The 26,709-nt window shown below is 46.6% G+C and overlaps 1 protein-coding gene across 1 annotated transcript in view; it reads right to left on the bottom strand.

Moving 5' to 3' along the window:
- POU2F3 (POU class 2 homeobox 3) overlaps positions 1 to 21,359 on the bottom strand; it is a 159,987-nt gene extending 138,628 nt beyond the window's left edge. Inside the window, exon 1 of the mRNA XM_006833993.1 lies at positions 21,099 to 21,359. Within this exon, the coding sequence (XP_006834056.1) occupies positions 21,099 to 21,359 (261 nt within the window). The remainder of the gene's footprint in view (positions 1 to 21,098) is intronic.
- Between the last annotated feature and the right edge of the window lie 5,350 nt (positions 21,360 to 26,709).

Raw genomic sequence — 26,709 nt, 5'->3', positions numbered from 1 at the left:
ACTGACCTTGAGGTTAGCAGTCCAGTGTGTATCCTACAGCACCACAAGTACTTCTTCAGGTCAATAAAAATCGTCCTCCCCAAGTCACATCTTGACCTCTCTTTTTCCCATTCCAGCAAGAAGGCAAGAAGGGAGGGGGCCCTTCCTCCTGTTTCTGCTGGTTGAAGGGGAAAGGTCAGTGACACTGGACACTATTCCTTTCTTCCCCTCCTCTCCCTACCTCCCTCTTCCACTTCAAGTTGGCCTGGTTTCTGAGGTCCATCTCTTATCTACAGCTGTACTTAAACTACCATCATTCTAGAAGAATGTCTGCACATAGTTTATATACCCCGGTGGGCTTGTGATTTCCGTATATGTGTTTGCACTTCATTTGCATGACTGTTTACAAAGGGGCAAACTCTGACCACCCTATCTGGGACCTGTTGCTCTGTTTAGTATACAAAGTCACATTTCTTCTCTGGACATTGAGTCTTTCAGATGTCAGAGGAGCATTGGTGATTTACAAGGTATTTTTCTGCCCCAGAAGGAGCCATGGTGACACTATGGGTTAGGCATTGGCTGCTAACCACATATCGATGGTTCAAACCTAACAGTCACTTCACAGCAGAATGATGAATATAGATTTACTATAAAGATTTACAGTCTCTGAAACCAGGATTACTACGAGTTGTAACTGACTCACTGGCAGTAGGTTTTTAATATTTTCCTGCTCAAGAGGTCTAGAATTCTGGGGTCTCAAGGATAGGGCAGAAGGTGGATCTCTTGGGGTGGGGCCCACTTAGGCAGATAGGGCCTTCGAGGCTCGTAGTTGGAAGCATGACTTTGGGTTCCAAACAAGGTGGGTGGTGATAGTGGTGGCAGAGACTTCTCATGTCCATTCATTGACTCAGTCATTCATAAATATTGACTGAGCACATTCTATGTGCCAAGAACTGCCCTACATACAGAACACACACCATCTTATTTAATCAGCACAACTTTAGAAGTAAGGTACAATTATTAGCCCTCTTTTATAGATAAGGAAACTGTGAATTGGGGAAGTTTAAACAAACAACAACAAAACAACAAAACAACAGTTGACATTGAGTTGATTCTGAACCCTGGTGACTCCGCGTGCGTCAGAACAGAACTGTGCTCCATAGTGTCTTCAATGACTGATATTTTGGAAGTAGATTGCCAAGTCTTTCTTCTAAGGTGCCTCTAGATGGACTTGAACTCCAGCTTTTGGTTAGCATCTGAGCACATTAACTATTTGTACCACCTAAGTACTTCAGGGAGCTAGTAAATGATGGAGTCGAAATTCAGACCCAGGTCTGGCTGTTTAAAAAAAAGCCCAAGCTTTTAATCCTGTCCTCTGGTTTTTGAGTCTGAGCCAACCCTTCCCTTCTCTTCTCATGATCATATAACTGGATGTGGAAGGTACCTGACCCCTCAAATAAGGAACCTGAGGTGCATTGTTGTTGTTGTTAAGTGCCATCGAGTGGATTCCGACCCATAGCGACCTTGTATAGGGTTTTAGGGGGAGAGATTTGTCCAAGGTCAGACAAGGACCCTCCCTGATACTCTTCTCCATTCCTCATTCACGTGGTCTTCCCATGTCTGAGAACGCTGGGTGGTGGGTCATCATGTGTGTATGGGGGCAAGGTAGAATTGACCATTTTTATCCATTTCTTTCCCACTAGAGTCTCACTTGATCATCACTTCAATTAGATGAACTGGAATGAGAGAAAAAGACCACTTTAACCCTCTCTCCTTCCCAGCGCTCAGAGTTCCCGTGAAACCAGCTTGTGATTCCTGGGCTGATGAGAGGTGGTGGGAAGGCGTCAACCTCCTGGGGCTAATACTCCCAAGTCTGTCTAGCCTGGAAGAGGAAAAGGTGTGGAAAGGGGGAGAAAGACAGGGGATTGCTCCTGGGTTCCAAACAGTGGAGAGAAAGGGATAAAGAAGCAAGGACAGGAAATTTCAGTGCCTTTGGACATCAAGAGAGTGTTATGCAAATATATGCAAATGAAATGCAAAGTATCCCTCACCCCTCCCCCTCTCTGTCAATACCTAGAGAACTTCTTCAGAATACCCAAAGCCTTCCTCCAGGATGCTGTGGTTCTGAAACTGTGACCAACTCTGACCCCTCCCTAGGTCTTCCTGCGGGGGAGGAGGGGTGACATCTGTACCTCTCAGCTGTACCTCTGGGCACCTCTAGCCCCCTCCTTAGGCTCCCTTTCCACTGGATCATACTAACAGCTGCTTTGTTTCAGGGACAGAAGGTGCTAGGATGTATTTGCAGAAAACATGCTATAGGACTCAGAGATGGTGCAGGGGGAGGGAGGTGGGCCCAGCCCTACTCCGCACTGAAGCAGAGACTTGGCTCCCTTGGCTGCAGACTCTGTTGCTCACTCCCATTTCCTGTCATGGCAGCTGGATTGAGTTGTCAGGGCTGAGAGAAGGGTGGAGAGCAAGGCATTCTGGAAGGCCACCAAGTAACAAGTCCCTTCTAGTTGTTTCTGTCTTTATGCCAGCCAGGCTTTAGGGGTGCAGGGTGGGGGTCCTTTCCTTGCATAGGGGTTGCCAACAGGAGTGGATCAAGAAACTGTGGCTTCCCAAAGGTTGTTAGATGGGAGGATGGACTTCCAGGCTTGTTTTGAACTATACCTTAGAGGTAAATGTAATGTAATGGCACCACTTCAAGGAGGAGTGTTGCAGAACAGGGGTGGAGGGGGTTAGTGTCAGGGTGATAAAGTTGGAGGTGTTCCAGCAACTAGGATAAAGCAACTGTTTCTAGGGAATGGACCTGAGAGAACACTAGCTAGTATCCTGCCCCTGGTATGCCCTCTGCCTTCACTTGTATCTGGGGGAGGAGGACACACAAACATAGCACATTTCAAAGGTTCAGTAGAAATATGCACTTAATTTAAAAACACTGAAACAACAATTGCCTTTGAATTAATTTCTTGAGATTGGGGCAAGCATTGTGTCTGTTATACTCGGCCACTCAGATTGCACCTTCAATGAGCCTGGCCTTGGCCAGTCTAATTCCTAGTTCTTAATAGTCCTGGTGTGGCACTGTGGGCTAATGCGTCAGACTGCAAAGTCGTTTGAACTGCAAGGTTGGTGGTTCAAACTCACAAGCGGCTCCTTGGAAACCCTATACTGGTTCCCTATGGGTCGGAATCCACTCGATGGCACTTAACAACAACAATAGTCCTGGCGTGGTGCTGTGGGTTAAGGCGTTGGACTGCGAAGTGTTTTGAAGGGTCGGTGGTTCAAGCTCACCAGCCGCTCCTAGGTAACCCTATACAGGGTCGCTGTGGATCGGAATAGACTCGACAGCACTTAACAAAATAGCCCGCTTCAGACCAGGTCTTTCTGATCCCGTGGTACTCTCGGGGCAAGTCTAGGCCCAGTGCGCCCTCTGGTGGTGATGGGAGTGTGGGAGCACCTCCATTGGCAATATATCCCAGGACATTGGAGAAATCACATCCTACCAAGAGTGGCTGACCATGACAGGGAGAACCAAAGATGAGGACCCTAGTTGCAGGCAATGTTGAGAGGATGAATTTTAGTTTCAGGGTAGAGAGAGATTGTTAGGTATGTCTAGTCAATGGTCCCAATCAAAGGCTGGACTTTCTAACAGCACAGTCATAGCCTGGTTAGTCAGCCAGCCTTGTTGAGTTAGCACTAGAACAGTGTCAAGCTGTCTGTCCTGATTCTAGTGAAAATGTCTTGCCTCCCAAAGCTGCCCTCTAGAACCTCTCAGTTACATATCAGTTCCCCTCTACACATGCAGGAGGCCAGTGCCATACCTCCTGCCATCATCTGTATGAAACAGGTATTGGTTACCAGGTGGAGCTAAGCAGCACACGATCAACTGGGAAGATCACAGAGAATCAGGCACTGTCTTGCCCTCAGGAATCTCACTGTCTTTTTGTTAGGTGCCATTGTGTCAATTCCGCCTCATGCTGACTATGGACAGAATGAACTCTTGCCCCGTCCTCTCCCAGCCTCACAATTGTTGTGTTTAAGCCATTTGTTGCACTCACTGTATCAACCCATCTCACTGAGGGTCTGCCTCTTTTTCACTGACCCTCTACGTTACTAAACATGATGTCCTCTCCAAGAACTGGTTCCTCCTGGAAACATGCTCGAAGTATATGAGACAAAGTCTTGCCATCTTTACTTCCAAGGAGCAATCCAGCTGTACTTCTTCCAAAACAGATTTGTTCATTCTTCTGGCAGTGGAATATGAAACATATTGAACATGGTATATTCAGGATTTTTGGCCAACACCATGATTCAAACATATCCATTCTTCTTCTGTCTTCCATATTCATTGTCCAGCTTCACAAGCATATGAGGTAATTAAAAATACAAATAGGCATATCTCTCATAATGGGACAAGTGTTCTAACAGGAAAGCAGAGGGTGCTCTGGGGGTCTGCTGGGGGAGCACACCTTAACCTAATCCGGGAGGACATCGAGAAACTCTTGTGGAAGAAGAGACACCTAAGCTGAGATCCCCAATTTTGGGTGTAGAGGTGGGAGAGGGTGGGATTGGTACAAGAGAAGGCCTATTCCAGGAAGGGCCATGGAACATTCGGGAAGCTCCATGCAGTACAGGCTGGCTGGGTCACAGACTGAGAGAATCACAAGTGTGAAAGGGTAAAGTTCATAGAAGGAGGACCTTGAATCTGCTTTAAATTAGACATTTGTTGTTAAGTGATGTTGAGTTGGTTCCAACTCATAGCAACACTGCATAAAATTTCTAAGAGTGGCTGGTGAGTTTGAACTTCTGACCTTGCAGTTCAAACCAATCTGCTTATCCTACAGTGCCACATCAGGACTCCAAATTAGACATTTAGAGTAGAGCTATATGAGAAATAGTCTGCCAGTTTCACTAGCCAATTACTGAAATCAGCATAGCTGATTTCAACATAGCCTTGAGTCTCAACAGAGCTTCTAACTGGTTCATTCCGACTCAATCCCCTACTGAGAAGTTGCCTTTCCACCCCAGGTATACTGAATCAGAATCTACATTTAACAAGTGATTCAGTATGAGGAGGTGGGTACAGACCTGGGGACTCCTAGCAGGGGGTTGAATAGGAATGAACACGTTTGAAGCCCTAAATCACAACACCAAGGCTGGGAATTGCTGGGGAGGCAAATACTGCAAGAAGCTTGTGAAGTTTCTGAGAGAGAAATAGGGCATAGGTGGAGAGGAACTTGGGTTTGAGGAGGTGTTTTTAATATGGGAAACATTTTAAACCATCAGGGATGATGGGAAGGAGGCAGGAGAGAGGTAGAAGAGGAAGGGAGGGGACAATTTCTCCAGAGACAGGTCCCCAGGGGAAGGGAAGGGGCTAGGGTTCAGAGCCCTGGGTTGGGGGGAGATGAGGCACAATCATTACAGCAGGTGAGAGCCGGGAAAGGTAGGTGTGGATGCAGGTTGGGTAGTGGTATGGTGCCAGAAATCAAGGGAGTTCCCGTCTGGAGGCTGCTCTTCCCATGATGTAGGATGGGGGAGAAGTACCAGTGAAGAGTCATTCCAGTCTATCTCTTGCTGTTTAGGACTCTATTACAGCATGGCCCGTAGCAGGGGCAAGCCAGTGAGCTGATCACCTTAGAGATGTGGCCACTCCCCTTGAAAGGCAGGGTGTACAGTCCAGCTCTGCTGGCCCTGGATCCCAATGTTGCTTGTTAGCCTTCCTTCTCTTGCTTGCTTGGAAGTCCTGAGGTCTGGTACTCCTAAGTTGAACCCTGGTACTCCTGTGCTCCCTACTTCAGCTGTGCCTTCTTCCCTTCCACTGTCCATTCCTCTGGATACCCGACATCCACCCCCAGCAAGGACCACTGTTGTCTCAGTCAGGGTCTCTGCACTCAAAGTGAAGGCATTGCCCATTTACAGAGATGTGAGCAGGGTTAAGGGAACAAGCTCCCAGACAGTAGCAACACTGAGAAGCCAGGACCCCTTCCAGGGCTGAAGGGACAACAGGAGGAAATAGTGACCCAAAGATCTGGAGTGTTGGAAGAATGGGGTCACTATCAGAGGAGTGACACCAAGGCAGAAGGACTGGGATTATATATCCAGGATTCTCTTTTCTGTCCTCCCATCTGCTGGTGCTGTCTCATTGGCTGCAGCCAAAAGGTGAGGAAGCCCAGGTGATGCCCATCTAGAAATTGACCTCCTGTGGAGAATGAAAGGGGGGGTGGGGAGGGGAAGAACCAGCACAGCTGTTACTGGACTCCAGCCAATAGCTGATACTGGAGCATGACTTCTAGAATGCTGTAATGTTTCTCATCCAACCACATGGCAAACTTCTGATAGCATCAGGGGATGGTGGGAATGTGAACTTTCATACACAGCTTAGTTGTTGTCAGGTGCCATTGAGTTGGTACCGACTCACAGCGACCCTATGCACAACAGAATGAAACAATGTCCGATCCTGGGCCAACCTCACTACTGCTGCCACACTTGAGTCCATCAATGATGCCACCTGGCCGATCCATCTCGTTAGAGGTCTTCCTCTTTTTCTCTGACCTTCCACCTTACCCAGCATGACATCCTTCTCCAACGATTGTTTATATATGAGGATATATCTCACCAATATTGCAGAAGACGAGACTGAGGTCCAGCTAGTGAGAAAAGGTTCCACAGAGCTCCTATGATCCCAGAGACTTGTGAGTCAGAGCTCAGACTAACTTCCTCTCCACAGGAAATCCGTTCTTGGGTAGTGATGCTGGAATCTTCTTGCCCTGCCAGACAGGGCCATCTGATCTTTCATTCACTCTGGTCAACTGAGGGGAGACTGAAGGCTGGTATACTCACACCATATCCCATTCCGAGCTCAATTCCTGCCAGATGAGACTTGACACCAGACTTCCCCTCCTAGAGCTTAAGGCAGGCAGGATCCAACATCTACCTCCTGAGTGTTTTCAGGTCTGATCTTGACCTTGAACCCTACCAAGGTAGCATCTCCTATACGGCAGGTTACATGTACCACCCTGTGGTCTGAGGATTGCTCTGACTGCTCACTGCTTGGGATGACAATATTTGAATTTAGAGACCAGACATGGGGTGTAAGAAATGGGGACTTTTTTCCCCCTGCATCTCTACTAACAATACATAACAAAATGCTACAGAAATGAGAATAACATTTTGACTAGAGGTGCAGAGAGGGAATGAAAATTTCTCATTGAGAGAATTTCTCATTTCCTCTGTATCTTCTATTTGTGTGTGTGTGTGAGAGAGACAAAGATTTATAGAAGTTGATAACTGGAAAAGGCAAACCATTGTTGCTATGAGTCACAAAGGATGTTAACCTACTTGAAATCCTTACAACAACTCCTGGAGGTAGGAGCTATGATTATTATTGAATTTGGATTTGGGGAACGTGTTCCAAGGTCATGGGTCTAAGGGAATTTTAGTCTAGGCAGCCTGACTCCAGTGCCTCAGTCTCTTAACCACAAGGTCATGTGTCAACCAGTGATGTCACTGTTGTTGGTGCCACCCATTGGTGTTACCCCCCACCTGTACTAAACCATACAGAATCCTGAGTAATGTTTATTATTAATTTTAATTCAAGGATGTGGTGGTGGTGGTGTGCCGTTGAGTAGGTTCTGACTCATTTTGACCTTGTTTTTCACAAGGTTGGTTTGAACCCAAGATCGACAGTTCAAATTCCCCAGTGGCTCCTTGGAAATCCTATACAGGGTCACTATGGGTCAGAACTGACTCAACAGTACTTAACAACAACCACATAAGGTTTCTGAGGTTGTAAATCTTTACAGGAGCAAAATGTCTCATCTTACTCCCACAGAGTAGCAAGTAGATTCGAATACTGATACACAGTTAGCACTCCAATGTATATAACCCACTGCGCTACCAGAGCTCCTATAATTATAGACTATGTGATCAACATAGTTGTAACTTGCTTAAATGAAATATTTCTTAGATTATAAGAACACTAACAACAAAACTGTAAAGTTTTTTCTTCATTGAATTATATAACATTACTAGTTACAACATTATCAGTAACTGAGTGAAAGTCATTTTTTATTTTTCTCCTTTTCCTTTAATTACAACTTGGTTATCAATAAAGCTATTGTTATAGGCCCTTATGATAGGCCATGATATTGCAGCTGAAATGCCAGAAAATTTGACGAATCAGTGATTATAAAACAACAGCAACAAAGAAAACACGGCATGTTTGCAGTATCTGTGGATGAAACCATGTGATTCAAAGCATCCCTGTAATTGGTTAATAATGACAGCTGTGAACAGAGCCCATCTCGAAGGTCCCAAAAGTAAACTAAGGAGCTCTGGTAGCGTAATGGTTACAAATCAGGCTGCTAACCTCAAGGTCAGCAGTTCGAAACTACCAGCTATTCCGTGGGAGAAAGATGAGGCTTTCTGCTCCCGTAAAGATTTGCAGCCTTGGAAACTCTGTACAGGGTTGCTATGAGTCAGAAACGACTCCACGGCACACAACAACAATGGTAAGCTGGGCTTATGAAAAATGTTTTTGCTGTTGTAACTAACTACAGGATATTGTTATAAAAACGGATGAGTTTCTGGTGAAACACTAAACAACAATTTTATAGACAGTCATTTTGGTATCACCCCTCTAACAGTGTCACCCTGTGTGGTCCACAACCCCTTAAGATGCCACTTGATCATGTAGTCATTTACTCTAATGTCCTTGAGGCCCAGCTAAAGACACTGCTCAGGCCCAGAGGTCCACCAGGTCAGTGTGTCAGCTCTGCTCAAGCTCTTCAAGACTGACAAACAATGACATCTGATAAAAGTAGGTGCTTGACCAAGGCTCTGTGAAGAGATGAGGATCCTGCAAGCTGTCTCCTAGAGGCAGGACACCCTTCTAAACTGCCTGCCTGCCCTCTTGAATTCTGAATTCTTAAGTATTTGTAATCCTGTTTCTTCTGACCCCTGGGAGGGCGAGGGCAATCCCAGTACCTGCATCTAAATATTTGGTAATGGGGCTCCATCATCCTAACCTGTGTCTTCCTACCTGTCCCTCTTACACCTCAGACTCGCGCTATTCAGCTCTCAGGTGTTTCTGTCCTTACGCACAGAGGGAAGTACTAATGAAGTGGTCTTCCTGCTTCAGAGGACATCAAGACAGATGCTAAACCCAGTCCAGATGAATGGAGGACTGGCTCCCAAGTCTTCCTTCTCTCTGGGAGACCCCTGGGCAGATTCACGAATGTGGCCTAAAGCCCAAGGCAGATGGGCTTAGATTAGCTGGGAAAGAGCCCAGAGGTTCTGACCTGGGGACATGGTATGGGGCCTGAGGCAGACTCCTCAGGCTTAGGACTCAATCTACTGGACAGTTTCATCAGGTTCCTTTTCCCATAAACTTCCAGGAACCTTTAACCCACCAGAAGCAAGCCACCTGGAAGAAGTAGTGAGCACAGACCTAGAATCAAACTCTGGATCGTGTAGTTGTTGTGTTAAGTGTCCTTGAATCTGTTCTGACTCAGGGTTTCCAAGGAACAGCTGATGGGCTTGAACCACTGACCTTGTGGTTACCAGTCCAGAGCACTACAGGACTGTGGGCCATGCTGAAGGCATGGCAAATGGAGAATGTAACTGTTTGCTGCAGTCTTCTGTCTGTATTTTTAAGTAAGGGGTAGAAGTAGGTAGATTTTAGGATAACAGTTGTGGCTGAATCAGTTCCAACTCATGATGACCACTTTGTGTGTCACAGTAGAAATGGGTTGTCAATGGGTGAGTTTTCAGAACTAGATCCCCATGTCTTTTTTGTGAAGTACCTCTGAGTAGACTCCAATTTTCAACCTTTTGGTTAGCAGCTAAGCATGTCAGCTGTTGGCATGTTTCCAGGGCCTTCCTGGACTAAGGAATCTGAGCTTAATTTTGTGGTGGCTGGAAGTCACTGAGCCTGGCTGTGACATGAACAGATCAGATCTGAGTTGAGATCAGATTTAAATCGAAGTTGTAGCCAGAGGGCCTCTTTCCTCACAAGTCATTGAGATCCACCAGGATCTATCCCTGCTCAGGGCTACTTATTTCCACCCTCCCGGGCAGCAACTCTGTGTATTATTTATGCAGTATCGGGTACATAGCTAAGCTTGACAACTATGAGTTGAGTGAATGACCACCGGGCCTTCATCAACTCAGTCACCTTGAACAAGAAGAAAACTCTTCCTCTTGGTTTCCCTATAGGTGGCTTCTATAAGAGTCCAGTTGGGGTGCTACAGGATAAACACTGAATTACTAGCTGCAAGGTTGGCAGTTCAAACCCATCAGCCACTTCTCAGAAACCTTATACAGGGTGGCTATGAGTTGACACCGACTTCACAGCACTTAAGAACAATATAGGCTGGTATTCCTACAGCTGCTATTCTGGTTCCTAGAAGGGTTAAGGGGTCATCTAGTTCATGGCCCATTGAGGTTCCAGCAGGAAAATGACCTTCACAAGCCACACCACTGCAGAGTCCAAACCAGAACCCCAGACCTCCTGACTCTATGTCCAATAATGTTTCTGATCTTCCAAGCTCCCAACTTAGTCCTTGCCTAAAACTTTCTTTGTATTCTCTGCAATGTCATCTTTTTGAGAGCGATTGGATTTCATAGAGAAGACTTCTCTGGGTCAGTTGTTCTGGGACTCCAGGTAAACACGTGAAAAAACAGCAGAGAGAGGCTCTGAAGAAAAAGCCCAGGGCCCAGCCCTCAGTAATTCTGACAGCAGACATAGTGTACTGTATCCTGTATGCTGTCTTCTACTGCCCATCCCCACCCCTCCTCCTCTCAGCAGGCTGGGACAGAAAATGCCAGGGGCTCCCAAATTCCCATTCTGTCCTTCCTCATTAGTTACAGAATCCCCATCTTTAAAAAGACACCTGGAATAAAGGTACTTCCTAGTCTCTATTGTAACTAGGGAATCCTGGTGTGGCGCTGTGTGTTCTAATGTGCCAGACTGCAAAGCCGTTTGAACTACAAGGTTTGTGGTTCAAGCTTACCAGCTGCTCCTTGGAAACCCTATACAGGGTCGCTATGGGTCTGAAATGACTCGACAGCACTTAACAACAATGTTGTAACTAGGTATGGCCACATGACTCCAGTATGCCCAAAGAGAGTGAAGCAAAACTGTTGCTTAATAGGAAGGCTCCTCCTGCCTTTCATAGCTCCCTTCTCCTTCCTGCAGGTGATATGCAGGTTGAGCTTGAACAGCCATCTCTGACCCTGATGTAGAAGCCACATGCAACATTTCAGAAGGCGCCCCTGGGTCCCTGATCATGTGAAGCTGTCACATGGTCCTGGCCTGCCAACTTTCAGGCTTTGATAAGACTGTAACGAAGGAAACAAATTTTGTTTGGCTCAAGCCAGTGTTATTTGGGGTTTTACATTACTCACACAGTCAAGTTTCAGCCTAACTCATCCACACAGACTTCACATCTGCTCGCCCCCATTCACAGACCACACACCCATAATCTTCTACACATACTTGCTGCTTCTCAAACAATCTCTCTTTCACACACAGTTGCTCCCAATCTTAACCCTCTCTCTCTCCTTCACACTGTGGCACAGTTGTGCATTCCTAGTCTCCTTCACACACACACACACACACATACACACACACATCTTCCCGTACCACAGGAATCCTCTCAGTCTCTCTGTGGGGCCGCTCCCTCACCTCCTTTCTCTCAGAGTCATTTGTGGTACCTTACAGAGACTGTCTCACAGACACATCTTCTTAGTTCTCCCGCACTCTCTCCCCCTCAGTGAAATCCTCCAGACTCATCTCCCACACACCCTTTCTTACCAGCAGTCTAAACAGTTTTCCTCACACAGAATGTCACACGTCTTCCTTTAGTCCTCACACATAAACCTCTCATTGACAGCGTCTCCCCTACACATTCCCTCATAGACACATTACCTCAGCTCCAGCCCAGCATACCTCCTTCTCCCTTTCTCTGCCCCTTTACAGCCTCCACTCCCTGTGTCTTCCCTATTACCAACTCCTAGCTCCCACCATACTCTTTCTGTGCCCTTCTTCAGCACCCGCATCCAGAAAGCTCTTTCTAAGGGGAGAGAGTATTGAAATTCCCTTGTCTCTGACCCAGCTACCTGCCCAGCCTTCCACTGAGAGACCAGGATGGCAGAGCTGTCTCATCTCTGAATACTCCTGTCCCAGCCCACCATGGTGTGTGCATATCCCAAGCTGGAGGCCCCAACTTGCCCCATGTTCCTCAGGTCCCAGCTTTGCTCCTGGACAACTGGTGCTCTCCTTTGGAAGTTTCCTCTGTCATTTTGGTCTTCCTCCCATCATGCCTGAGCATGTGATTCTGAAGTCTAACCTGAGCCAATTGAAACATTTATTCCTCAGCTCTTGGCTAGGACTGCTTTATGGCTAGAGAAGGGGCGAGTGTCATTGAGCTGGGGGCGGGGATGGGGGAGTGGGAGAGCTGGCAAGGAATCAATGTCTTCCTAACCCCAGACTGGCTGTGTCTTTGAGGACACCGAAGCACCGTGATGCTCACCCAGTCCTTCTAGCAGAAACAGTTCACCAAAAGCCAGGTCAGGTTCATTCCCAGCCGTTTCCAGGACTCAGGTCACCTTATTATGAGATGTATGGAGGATCTAGGTGGTAAAAATGATTAAGCCCTTAGCTACTAACCAAAAGGTTGGCACTTCAAACCCACCTAGAGGTACTTAGAAAGAAAACCTGGCAATCCATTTTTGAAAAATCAGCCATTAAAAAGCCGGTAGAACAAAGTTCTATTCTGACACACATGGGATCTCCATGAGTTGGAATTAATTCAACAGCAGCTGGTTTGGTGGTGTTTTGTTTACTGAGACCCTTAGCGCTAGGCCCTGAACAGAGAGGCTTCTTGTTACAGGGCCTTAGTGTACAAACCAGGAACATGCCTCTGCCTCCTACCTCCTGCAGAGCCCCGACTGCTCTGTCAGCCAAATCCCAAAAGTTGCTACTGTCTGGCTGGCCTGAAGAACAATGTGAGTGAGGCTTTATGTGGATCAACTGCGCCCCACTGTCCTGCTGACTCAGGGCTCCTAAATTGGGGCTCTACTCTTCTTTCTCACCCAGATTCCTGTTCCCCATCCCTGACTCTTTATCTGAATCTCCAGTGGCAGCCACTTAAACACTTGCAAACTAATGATGATTTGGTCCCCAAAGCAGAAAAAGCAGGTGAAACAATTTGATGGTAAGTCAGAAAGTACGGCTATAAAATTAGAGACATCTTTATTAAACAAAAATATCAAAGCGTGAAGCTGTTTCTCAACAGATACTCCAAGTAGCAGGGCTAGACACTTTTGCAGGCAGTTTCTCTCTCTCCCTTTCCCTGAAAACTTCTACATGCTAAGATTTGCACAGCATCAAACCAGAAGTTTTGGCATCCTTGAGAAACTTAAATCATGCTGTTTAAAAAGTTCTCTAATACTTGGGGAACAAAAAGGAGCGTGAAGGGAAAAGATAAAGGCTGCAGGGCTGATGGCTAAGGTTCCCCAACAAAATTCTCCTAGGACAGCCCTAGCTACCCTCTAAGAATGAGTAGGTACACTGTTGTGATGAAAAAAAAAAAAATCCTCAGTACAACTTTCCTGGCCTTTTCCTCACCAATGCCGATTTCTATTTTCTTAAAACTTCTTTGTAATAAGTCCTTGTGATCGTCCTGTGTCTTTCAAGGAAATGTATCAAGATTGCTCCTTTGGAATTCCAAAACACAGTCACCATAATCTTCTGAGCTGAACTCTCTGCTTTGAATTTAACTGGCCCAGCAGATGCCCTTGGAAGCCACTGTTTTGATTGAACTTTTTGTTTTGGAAGCCACCCAAATGAGACTAAGAGTCTTGGTATACCATTGCAGGAGAATGCACTGGACCACAAGGTGAGTTTGAACTGCAAGGTCGGCGGTTCAAACCCACCAGCCACTCCTCAGAAACCCTATGTTGTTGTTAAGTACCATCGAACTGGTTCCAACTCACAGTGACCCTGTACAGGGTTTCCGAGGATCAGCTGCTGAATTTGAACTGCCAACCTTGCGGTCCAGTGCATTATCCCACAATGCCACACCAGGGTCACTATGAGTCAGAACCGACTTGATGGCACTTAACAACAATAACAAAGACTAAGATGAGTGTATTAGTGAGAGAATATTTTGTTTGGAATAAAACTGTGCATGTATAAACTGGAACTCTAGAAACAGAACTTCCTGACTTACCTTGTATGGTTCACAGTGTGAAAGAGATCTGGTACGGATCTCCTCTGGCACTGGTAGTACCTTCTCACATGCCTACGATGGCTTCCAGTTGGGAGAGGGAGGAAGAGGAGAAAAACGCATTTACTGAGCACTAACCAGGGGCCACTGGTTGAGCAGTGGTTAAAGCAGTTATCTACTAATGAAAAGGTCAGTGTTTTGAACCTAACAGCTGCTCTGTAGGAGAAAGATATGGCAGTCTGCTTCTGTAAAGATTACAGGCTTGGAAACCCTATGGGGCACCACTTCTCTGTTCCATAACATCGCTATGTTGTTAAGTGCTGTTGAGTCGATTCCTACCCATAGCAACCCTGTACAGGGTTTCTGAGGAGAAGCTGGTGAGCTTGAACTGCCAACCTTGCAGTTCAAATGGCTTTGCAGTGTGGTGCATCAACCCACAGCGCCACACCAGGACTCTATAACATCGCTATAGAATAGACCTAAGGACAGTGGGTATGATTGGTTAACTAGGGCACCGGCATGTGACTTTACAACAGTCCTCTTACTTACTTCTCACAACAGGCCTTCTCAGTAAATGCTCACACTATGGTTCTGGTGTACGGGCAAGGAGAGAAGCTCAGAGAGGTCAAGTGGCTTGTTGAATCACACAGCTAGTAAATGGAGAAGAAAACGTACCTCGGCAAACTCAGCGTGATATCTGTGAGATCTTTTAAAAATGGCCCCTACTATCTGGATGATCTTTTAAAAACAGTCTCCAGAGACCGTGGGGAAGGAGCTAAGGGTCTCAGGCACAAGGCTGCTGGTCACTACTCTAAATCCATCTGGAGTTATGAGCCTGGGGGGAAGGAGCTCTGCCAAAGTATTTCCTTTCCCAACCCAAGTCTGTACAGAGGAGAGATTCTCTGTCGACTGTTTCTTGGCACTGAGGTTCTCTCTAGCCTCCTTCGTACCCTTCTCCTCCCCTATTCAGGTTTCCTGCTGCTTCTGCAAGGAGCCTACCAGCATGCCATGGGATCTGAGACAGGAGCAGGGCACAGTGAACACTCCCTAGGTTCTAATCTTGGGCCATTAACTTTGATCTTGTCAAGATCACTGTGTAACTCTGAGCCTCAGTTTGCGCATCTGCAAAATGAAGGCAGAATTGGCCTAATGGTTATTGTTAGGTGCCATCAAGTCGGTTCCAACTCATAGCGATCCTATGCACAACAGAATGAAACACTGCCTGGTTCTGCACCACCCTCACCACTGTGATATTTGAGACCACTGTTGCTGCCACTCTGTCAAATCCATCTTGTTGGAGGTCTTCCTCTTTTTCACTGACCCTCCACTTTACCAAGCATGATGTACTTCTCCAGGGTCTGGTTCTTCCTGATAAAATGTCTGAACTATGAGAGACCAAGTCTCGCCATCCTGGCTGCTAAGAAGCACTTCTGGAACTGAACTTCTTTCTGGCTGAACTTCTTTTAACACAAATTTGTTTGTTCTTCTGGCAGTCCATGGTACTTTTAATATTCTTCTCTAATACCATCCAAACCAGTTGCCCTAGAAATCAATTCCGACTCCTGAACATCCCATGTGTGTCAGAATAAAATTGTGCTTTACAAGGTTTTAAGTGCCTGAATTTTTGGAAATGGATCAACAGGCTTTCCTTATGAGACACCTGTGAAAGGACTCAAACTTCCAATCTTGAGGTTAGCAGCCAAGTGCATGAACTACAGTACACTCATGACAGTGGTGAGGAGCAAATGAGGCTATGTATGAGAGAGCAATTAACAAGGTGTGGCTTTGAGAACCCCACCTTTACCTCTCCTCACTGTCTCTCCAGCAGGCCAGCCCTCGCTGTTTCCAGGTGGTGGTCTTCACTGCCTGAGCCAGGACCTTTGGATCAGATTCCACCTGGGAGCAAATGCTTGCCAAGCTCCAGGGTATATATACATTTTAACCCAGCGTCAGTTGTAGTATAGGGACTGGTGGAGCCCTGAGCCTCATGGGAGTGAGTTTGACCATTTCTTCTGGTAAATTCTCCCAAACTCCCCTGGGCAAACAGGCTGCACTCCAGAAAGACCTGGGCCTCCGCTGAAAGCAGTTTTCCTCTCCTCTGTTCCCAAAACAACATTCCATCCATCAACAGCATAAGCCTCCAAGACAAACTGCCAAATGGTAAGAGAGCTAACATAGAAAGGGCAGGATAGACTGGTCATTGAAAGCAATTCCTGACTGAAGTCCATGGGATGCAGTGATACCCGTTTGGAATAAACAGCCTCAGGCAGCCAAATGGCCCATTGCACATTCCACATCATCACTGACTATATCTTGCAGCTGTTTCCTGTGTCCACACCCACACTGGGAACCCCCAAGGTAGGACACTTGCATTCTCTGGGCTGCTTCTCCCTTTGAATGCCTAGTGGCACTCAGCAGTGCCCCAGACAGGGATCAAGTTCCCAATCTCCCTGGTCATCTCCTCCCAGTGACCCTGACCTGACCCATCCTGCCATATGGCTCCTTGTATTTTGGTTAGTTCCTCCCAGACTCCAGCCCTTGGCCTTCTCTGTCCTCTCCATCACGTTTTTGGAGTCCATTTCTTCTTTCCCCTTCCTGGTCCATCCACCAGCCCTGACACATGACTTTCCTTGTATCTTTCAGTCCTGTACTTCCATTGGTTAGCTTCACACCAGGCATCCTGGAACATGACTCATGCCCTCCCCAGCTTGTGGGCACTCAGACTGGGGGGGGGGGGGCAGAAGGGAAAGAGTGTTTGGACAGGAACCCAGCTTGGGGTGGGGATGTGGGTAAGACCAAGAGGGCCCATCAGACCAAAAGCCAGGTTAGAGGCTGGGGATGGTGACATGCCTGTTGTTTCAAAGGCCCAGTAATTATGCACATCTGGGTATAATTACACGTAGAGGATTTAGATTGTAAAGAAGAATACTGCCTCTTGAGTGTGTATTATGAATTAGAGTTCTTGTACTGAGGGCATGTAGAATTAGGCTTAAAGTATATAGACACTTAAAACACTTTAGGGTTATCGTGAGGAGAATGATAGGTTTTCAAATATGTTAGCAAGTTTGGACTCTATCTTCATTTACAAGCTTACCTGGTCTCTCCTCCAGATCCCCTCCCCTTCCCTGGGCATTCCCAAACTGTGAATTAGAATGACCAGGGAATGCTTTAAAATCCTGGTGCCTGCCTTCCCCTCATCCCTGTGGTATAGTTGGCATCCAGAGTTTTCAAAGCCCCCAAGTGACTCTAATGGACAACAAAATTGGGAAGTCACTGGGCTCTGCCATTTCAACCTGCGTGATCATCAGCAGACCTTCCAGTAACACATAATAACCCAGTCTATGCTAACTGTGGGGACTAGAATCCTCACCTGGGTCCCAGGTTAGAAGCCTGCCTTATAGCAGAGGCAGACAGGGAGGGTGGAGGGGGCTGAAGAGAGAGGCTGGGTGGTGAGATCAATTAGCCAGAGGGCCTCATTCCACACCCCACCCCCACCCCCAGAAAAAAAAACCCCAAACCCATTGCCATAGAGTGAGTTCTGATTCATGTAGACCCCATATGTTCAGAGTAGAACTGCTCTGGAGAGTAATCTTCATGAAAGCAAATCATTAGTTCTTTCTTCCATGGTACCACTGAGTGGGTAAACTGCCAACAAGAGCAAACTGTGCCACCCTTCCAGCACCAGGGTGGACTGTCAGAAGGAAAACGACTTCAACAATTCTGGAGCTTCAAGAAGGTTACTCGAAGCTCTCATTGAGTGCTGGCTTTTCCATGTGACTTTTGAGTCCATCATTCAAGTTAGCATTCAAGTTTAGCAGGGAGGATACTTGCTGAAATTCTATATGAGCCGCAGTAAGAAAAGCTTGTGTTTTTGAGCACCTAACACCTGACACATATTAACTACTTCATATACACTACCTTGTTTTTGTTCTTAAAATAACCATGGGATTGGTCCTATTATTCTTCCCATTTTACAGGTGAAGAAATGAAGGCTTAGAGAGATCAAGTAGCTTGCCCAGGGCTAACCAGCTAGTCTTCACCATCATCTCTCCCAAAGATGATTAAAAAGGACAGCATCATTGTTTTTAAGTAGACTAGAGATGTTTCCAGAACCACCCCATATGGGTTAGTTGTGTGAAACTAGACACAATTTCTAGGTTTTTTTTCTATAGAAAAAAAATATAGACAGCCCGCTCTTAAAAAACATCAGTCAAAGACTAGGAAGCATAAGGCCCCAAGAACTGAGCAGGCAATTAAGAAAAGTGAGAAGATACAAGAATGGAAGCTGCTCTGGTAGCGGTGTGGTTACAAGTCGGTCTGCTAACCTCAAGGTCAGCAGTTCGAAACTACCAGCTGTTCCTCAGGAGAAAGATGAGGCTTTCTGCTCCTGTAAAGAGCTCCTTTTTGCAGCCTCGGAAAAACCCCTATGTAGGGTTGCTATGAGTTGGAACCAACTCCACGGCATACAATCACCACCATGACCAGTACAGGCAGAGGGTTGTGAGGAGGGGGTGGTACCAGCATTCCCCAACTCCACCACACCCCAGGTTAACAGAGAAACCTGGATTGGACATGGCCTTGAGGAGTTGGTTCACTTCCTGTACTTTCTATTCCTAATTCCTTCCCTTGCTGATGAAATTGGAGATACCAGGGGCAGGTGTGAAATGCCAGCTTCTGGGTCAGAGGCTAACCTGAAAGCAGATTTTAGAAACCTAGAGGTCTGAACCACTGTGGGGATTAAAATAGGTTTCTTACAGTCAGCTCCAAATGGATTCCCTAACTGGGCAAGAGCCCTCCACCGCACCCTCACCTACTCCCCACAACCCTGCTACTTGGACTCTCCTTCTTCTCTCCTCTTGTTGATAAGTGCTGTTGAGTCAATGTGACTTACAGCGACCCTGTATAAGGTTTCTGAGGAGTGGCTGGAGAGCATGAATCACCATCCATGTAGCTCAAAGCGACCTTGCAGTCCAGTGCATTAACCTGCAGCGCCACACCAGCCCCCTCCTCTTAGGGCAGAGTAATACAGAATTTATTGCTGCAGCCAGAGGCTATAAAAGCTCAGCTCTACCCTGTTGCCAGGGATGGAAAATCTCTTTCCAGGATTCGAGTGGGGCCACAGGAGGATGCGCAGGAGGCTCAGTGTGCAGGAGGGTGGGGAACTCACAGCCTGGCCTAAGGTTCAGTCTCAAGGACAGAGGGTTTGGATTGAAGGGTAGAGGAGATCAGATCACAGCCTCCCGGATTTTCTAGGAAAAGAAAACAATTGAAAAAATCCCCCTCAAGTTTAGATGGAGAAGCAGCAGGTCTTCTGGCACTGTCAGCTTCCTTGTCTCCACACACAATCTCATCTGTCCCTGCCAGAGTCTGACCAACTAGCTTGGGCCTGCTGAGTAAGTAAGGGCCACTAGCATTCCATCTATGACCACCCCGCACTCTGTTTGTAGCCCAGGTCAGTGACAACTCAGTGGTCTTGAGGCAAATCAGCAGTCTACTGTGTCTCCTACACCCCTGCTATCTATGGTGATGTTACTGGATCCTTAGCTGACTCTCCAAACTCTGTCCCTTCCCCCTCAAGGCCCCTGTCTCTGAGAGGAGAGATGGTGGCTCAGGAAACAGTCCTACAGGCTCTGGGCTTCCTTAACTGCCCAGCTATCTAATCTGTTTTACTTCTCCATTCCCCCAAAGACACATACTCACCAAGAGACCAGTGGGTGTTGAGTTGAGTCTGACTCATGGAGAAACTATATGTGTCAGGGTAGAACTGTGACTGATACGGTTTTCAGTGACTGATTTTTTTGGAAGTAGATTGCCAAGACTTTCTTCCAAGGTGCTCAAACTTCCAACCTTTTTGTTAGCAGCTGAACAGGCTAAGAGTTAACTGTTTGCACCATCCAAAGACTCAAGAGCATCACAAGGCATCTTGATACCAGGAGAGGGGCAATATGAGGAGAGCGGAGATCAGGAGACTCCCTCTGAATACCTTAACCCTCACACACCTTCTTTTTCTCCAGTATTCTTGTTGCTAGATCTCTTAGCCACTCCTCACCCTTCCAAGCTTATTTCCTGCTAACCTCCTAGCAAGTCCACTCTTCCATTCCTCAGAGGCCAGGCTCATCTTGCACAATATACAACTGAGAAAATCCTGGTCTCCCTCCCCCTCTCTCCAACCTGGACCCAAACATAGCAGTTAGTCAGCTCTCCTTCCAGGCCTGCTAACAGGTGCTGTCTGTCCCACAGCAAGAAGACCTGCTCAGATACCTCTCCCTAGGTCCTCCTCCTGTAAGAATCCCAGTCTTCTAGATCAAAGAGGCAAAGCAGCGTTTTCAGTTTAGGAGGGACCAGGGATGATCAGTTCTGCCCAGAAACCCTGTTTCCCTAGCCAGGAAAGTGAAACAGAAGGAGAGGTGGTTCACAAACTGGAAATGTCACCTCACTGCCCTGTACTGACTCTGGAAACAAAGCCCAGAGAAGGAAAGGGATTTACCCAAGATCTCATAGAAACAGGAAAATTCCAGGCCTTCTGATTTCTAGCCCAGGATTTCCCCCACTAGAGCACACAGAAATGACTGCAAGATGGGAGTCGGGTTACTTAGTTAATGCTTTTGAAAGAAGTTCAACAGCTGGAAGTTCATGGTAAGATGAGGAAGTGGGGAAAAGAGTGGGGTAAAGAGAGGGCAGGGCACCCAAGGCAAAGAGGTGAAAGGCTGGAAACTGAAGTGGTTGGAGAGGGGCGCAGAGAAGTTTGGTGGGGACAATGGGGTAAAAAGGGGCAGGAAAGCTTCCAGAGTGACCTTGGGCAAGTTATGTCCCTGTCCTGACCTTAATCTTGCCGTTGGAAGGGCTTGGCGCTACTGAGACCCCGAGGTGCGGACACGTGTGCCTCACCTTCTTGAAGTCGGCAGTGAAAGAGATCAGAGTCCCGTCGGACTTGCGCAGCTCCAAGCTAATGCTGTCGGCGTCGCTGTCCGCCTGCAGGGTCTCCTCCGTCACCTGGCCGTCCGGCAGCCGCACACGGACCCGCAGCTCTGCCGGCGGGCCAGCCCCAGCGCCCACGCCGCGCGGCGCCCCCAGCAGCGGCAATAGCAGCGGCAGCAGCAGCAGCGCCGGGGGAGCCGAGGGGATTCCACGGCGGCCCTGAGGGCGCATCCCCGGGGGCCGCCGCCGCCGCCTTCCGCGGCCCCGGCGCGCCGCGTGGGGGAGAAGAGAGGCGCTGCTAAACTTCGCCCGAAGTTGGTGACTAGTTCAGGGCTCCAGGGATCGCTTCCCCGGTCGCTTGGTCGCAGGGTTTCCCCCGCAACGTGGCGCGGTCACACGTGTGCAGCGCTCAGCCGCGCCCCCCGGCGGCTTGCAGTTGGAGACGGCTATCCCGGAGCCCGCTAGCCGCCCAGGCCCCCAACTCCGACGCTTCCAGACTCTGTTTTGCACTTTTCATTCAATCCCACCTCCCGTCACTTCCTTCAGAAAACAGAAACCACCAGGACCTGCCTTAAAGAGACAGCGTACTTCTCCGCCCTTAAAGGGCCAGCTGCGCCCGGACTCCAGCGGCGTGGGCGGGCGAAGGGCTCGCCGTAAAGCGGTTTTGCGGAAACCGTGCTTTCTCAATCAGACGCTCTCTGAGCCGCGCCCCAGCCACAGTGTCAGGAGTCTGCTCTCAGGGCAGACCCTCTCCTCCCAGCAAGGGCGGAGCGGGTGACTCTCCACCCCCTTCTTCCCCCAATACCCTCCACCCCTTTTTTTTGGCTTGTGCTTGTGCCACGTGGACGAAATAATCGAGCTTAGTTTTTTTTACGGATTTGGTTTGGCCTTTTTTTGAGTTTCCCTGAGACAGCGAATTTCTAAAAAAAAAAAAGCTTCTGCAAAGACTGACTTCGCCTCTCACTCTGCCCTTTTTATTGTCTTGATTTTGGAGAGCTGGAGTTTTAGCTCTGCTTTGACACCAGTCATTTGTGACATCTGGATAAGTTAGGCTCCCTCTCTGGACCCAACCCTGAAGCTCCCACAATTTGGGTGACCCTGTGCGCGCCTTCCCCTTTCAGTCCAGCCTTCCTCACTTCACTTCCTCCTTTCACCGTCTTCCCACCTCTCCAGACCCCAGTACTGTCTCCCAGTAATAAAACCAAACCCGGTGTCATCAAAGCCATTCAGAGATCTCAAACCACATGGTAGAATCTTCAGGAATTCAGGACCCTGACACTCCAACCTCATTGTTCTCACATTCTCGTCCAAGTCCCAAGAAAATATGTAGGCTCTAGAAAGCACCCCAACAGTGACAGTCTGTTGAGTGCTTTGGGCATGTTTTTAAAATTCTTTAGGCCTAAGTGTCCCTGTGTTATAATAAGGGATGCTGAGACCCACACTGTCCTGTCAGTTCTATGGAAGAGAAATCCCCAGAATGATGCTCAGGTCCTATGGTTTTCTCCTGTCTGTTGCCTTAGGTCCCTTGTTCTTTATAAAATCTTGATTTTAGAAGGGTGGAAAACTTTGCTCTGTAACTTCCTCCCATTCTGGGCTATTAGCAGGATCAAAGGTGAGAAAGAACTGGCACTCACCAATCACAGCAGCAGATGTCTGTGAACTTCAGGGTCAAACCTAGAATCCAGTTTCTTATTGCCCATCCAGGGCCCTACCTACTACACTCTGTTGCCTACATTTAGGGTTGAAATGGATTTATGAGATTAACTAATCTAGTGTTTTCCAAGTTTGCTTTACTAAAAGAATCTCCCAAGTGCTTGTTAAAAACACGGATTCCTAGGTCCCTGAATCTACTGACTCTGATTCTCTAGAAAAAAGAATAGAGAATTAGCATTTTTAACAAGGATGCCTGATATAAAGTGTTGATAGTTGGTACTGGTAGCTAAACGTTGTTGTGTGCGGTTGCATCGGTTTCCACTCTTAGTGACCCTATATAGGGTTTCCAAGAGCGGCTGGCGGGTTTGAACAACCGACCTTGTGCCACACTAGTGCTCAGGGTTAGGGTTAAACATAGAGGATCCATAACAAATAGCATCTGTCTGGGGGAACCATCCTGGTACCTAAAGAGTATCTTCACATTAGAGAGAGAGAAGGCAGGCCACCAAAGAACCACTGGGCTAACACAAGGACTGTTCACCTGGGGACTCTCACCCTGAGCTGGCAGGACTGGAGCAGAGATGTCCAGAGTCTCAAAATTGGTCTCCTGCTTGGCTGGGAATTCAGTCTGAACCCAGCCTTAAAGCTAGGTCTTTCCATAAGTCAGCCCACATAGTCAGCAAGGACCTCAACCATATTTCCTCAATTCCCTATCCTTCACCAGCCACATTTCCAAGCCCCTTCCTCTCCATCACCACATGATTCCAGTCAAGGTAGGCAAAGAAGCCATTGATGTCTAATTTAGGACCATATCAGCTGGGGCCTTTTTCTGATGCTTCCTTGTCTCTTTTCAAATACTGGCTTTGGGAACTAGCATGACATTTGCTTTTTCCCACCTCCTCCTCATAATCATTAACTTACTTTCTTATTTACTTCAATAAACCAGAGCTTTCTTTTAAGATACAGAATTTCTACTCTTACTTCTTTAAGTAGACTCTGTCTTATCCCCATTCCTTCCTTTGATGTAACCTGGCTAACTCTGTAAGACCCAGGGCAAAACTCATGTTTCTCAGAAAGACCTTCTCAGTTACTCGACCAAAGCGGTATTTCACACTTCCCTCGTCTGCCTCTAGACTCAAATGATACTAATTATTATTAGAGCAGCTACCATTCATTGTATTCTTATTATATCCAGGTTCTGTGCCAAACCTTTTATGTGTATCATCTTATTTAATCTTCCTGGCAACCCTCCAAACTTAGGTTCTATTCTTATCCTGTTTTTACTGACTAGAAATCCAAGGCTTAGAGAGGTCAAGTAACATTTCCAAGGTCACGCAAGTATCAGAACCAGAAGGGACTCAATCACAAGTTTGTCTGATCACAAAGTCAAAGTCCTTGCTTAAAATGTATATATGAGGGAGCTTCAAAATGTTCATGGAAGAAGTAAAAGATAATGGAATTTTTTCATGAACTTTTTGGACTGTATATATATATATGTTGTTTAATGCCGTTGAGTCGATTCTGACTCATAGTGACCCCGTGTAGGGTTTCTGAGGAGCAGTAGGTATTTGAGCCACCACTTTATGGTTCAAATTGACCTTGCAGTCCAGTGTTTATCCTATAGAGCCACACCAGGACTCATTCTCTCTCTTTATATCTATCTATCTGTATGTATATATACTTCAAAAATGTTCAGTGCTATTAATTACATTCACCAAGTTGTATCACCATCATCACTATTCATTTCCAAAGATTTCATTGTAATCATGCACTAACCTTTGTCTCAACTCATTTGCCTATTCTACATATTTCATGTAAGTCAATCATACAATATTTATCCTTTGGTCTGACTTATTTCACTCAGTATAAAGTCTTCACAGTTCATCCATGTACAGCAGAAAGTTCTTGCTTTTAACCACAGTAGCGTCTGCCAATCTCTAACCCTTGCTTTCTTCCCAACTTCCTGAGCATTTCTGTTATCTAACGGTTTTTTTGTGTGTGGTAATCTTGTATGCCCAGTGAGGTTGTCAGTTAGTTCAAACAGACCAGCCCCGTGCTGGGAACAGACAGTGCTTCCCTAAAACCATCCAGGCATAGAAGGTCCATTCATGTTAGATGTAAAGGCTCTCAGAGGAAGAGCTCTAACAAGCCTAATTACCCTGACTACAACCAAACAGCTCTCATTGTCAGAAAGTTCTTTATGTCTAATCGTAAGCGTTCTGCAACACCATAAACCAATTTCCTTTCCTGTCTGATCTCCAGCTCTAGGAAAGCAGTTTCACACAGTGGTTTGGAGCAAGGCATCTGGATCCTGTTCTTGGAGCTCAACCTCTCACAAACTATGTGATTCGGTGAACCTGCCTCCTCATCTATAAAATGGGCATATAGATGCTTATTGTCTAGATTATTTTAAGAATTAAATAAAATCTTGTGCATAAACCACTTAGCACGTGTTTGTCACCTAGTAAAGGTCCAATGAATGGTAGACAGCTGCCATTGAGTCGATTGTGACTCATGGTAACTGTATGAGAACAGAACAAAACCGTTGCTTGGTTGGTCCTGTGTTGTCCTCAAGATTGCCACCATGTTTTAGTCAATCATTATTTTTACTGTGCCAGTCCATTTCATTGAGGGCCTCCCATGCTCTCATTGGTGCTCTATCTACTGCACCAAACATGATGTCCTCCTCCAGCAACTGATCCCTTTGGATGCCATGTCTAATACAAGTGAGTTCACAATGTTCTGTTATGATCTATAAAGTTTTCATTGGTTCTCGTGTGGTGCTTTAGGATAAGCATTGGACTGTTAGCAGCAAGGTCAGTGGTTCAAACTCACCAGCTGCTCCTCGGAAACCCAATACAGGGTCATGATGAGTCAGAACAGACACGATGGCCCTTAATAACAACAAATTTCAGAAGTAGACTGGCATGCCTTTCTTTCTAGTTTGTCTTAATCTGGAAGCTCTGCTGAATGCTGTCCATCACGACACTGCTGGGATACCTTAGCTGGTGGCATAGCTTCCAGCATTATAGCCACATGCCAACCACCACAGTATGACAAGCTGAGAGATGGGTGGTGGTGGTCAGTGTTGGATTACCCAATAAGCAAAGTTAGCACTGGCTTCCTTGGGCTTACTTAGTTACTAATATGTACTGAACACTCACATTTTTTCACCACATCAACGAATCTGTTTCTAGGTATGGCTGGCCTCTCTCTCTCCCAACCCCAACTTTCTACAAAATCAAAGCTTTTTACAAAATTTGCCATCCTAACAGGTAAGACCACCATTCATCTATCATTTGTCACACTGTGTGTTGCTGTGATGTTATATACCAGCAGGGTCACTCATGGTGGACAGGTTTCAGTGAAGCTTCCAGACTAAGACAGACTAAAAAAAAAGGAGAGGAGGATCAGTTTTGAATGGCTAGTCACTGAAAACCTTATGAGTAGCAGAGGAGCATCATCTGATAATAGTGCCAAAAGATGAGTTCTTCAGATTGGAAAGCATTCAAAATATAACAGACAAAGAGCTGCCTCCTTAAAGCAGAATTGACCATAATGATTTGGATGGAGCAAAGCTTTCAAGACCTTCATTTACTGATGGTGCATGCTCAAAATGAGGAGAAACAGCTGCAAGCATCCATTAATAATCAGGACATGGAATGTATGAATCTAGGAAAGTTGAAAGTTGTCAAAAATGAAATGAAACTCATCAAGATTGATACCCTGGACATTATTAGTGAGCTGAAATGGACAGGTGTTGGCCATTTTAAATCAGCCAATCTTGTGGTTTCCTATGCCTTGGATGACAAATTGAGGAAAAATGGCTTCACATTAATCGTCAAAAAGAACACTTCAAGATCTATCTTGAAGTATAATGCTGCCTGTGGTAGGCTAATATCCATATGCCTACAAGAAAGACAAGTTA

Source organism: Chrysochloris asiatica, unplaced genomic scaffold, assembly GCF_000296735.1.
Source record: "Chrysochloris asiatica unplaced genomic scaffold, ChrAsi1.0 scaffold00008, whole genome shotgun sequence".
NCBI classification, from domain to species: domain Eukaryota; kingdom Metazoa; phylum Chordata; class Mammalia; order Afrosoricida; family Chrysochloridae; genus Chrysochloris; species Chrysochloris asiatica.
Note: the sequence above shows the minus strand (reverse complement) of the source record. Positions and strands in the feature narration are given on the sequence as shown.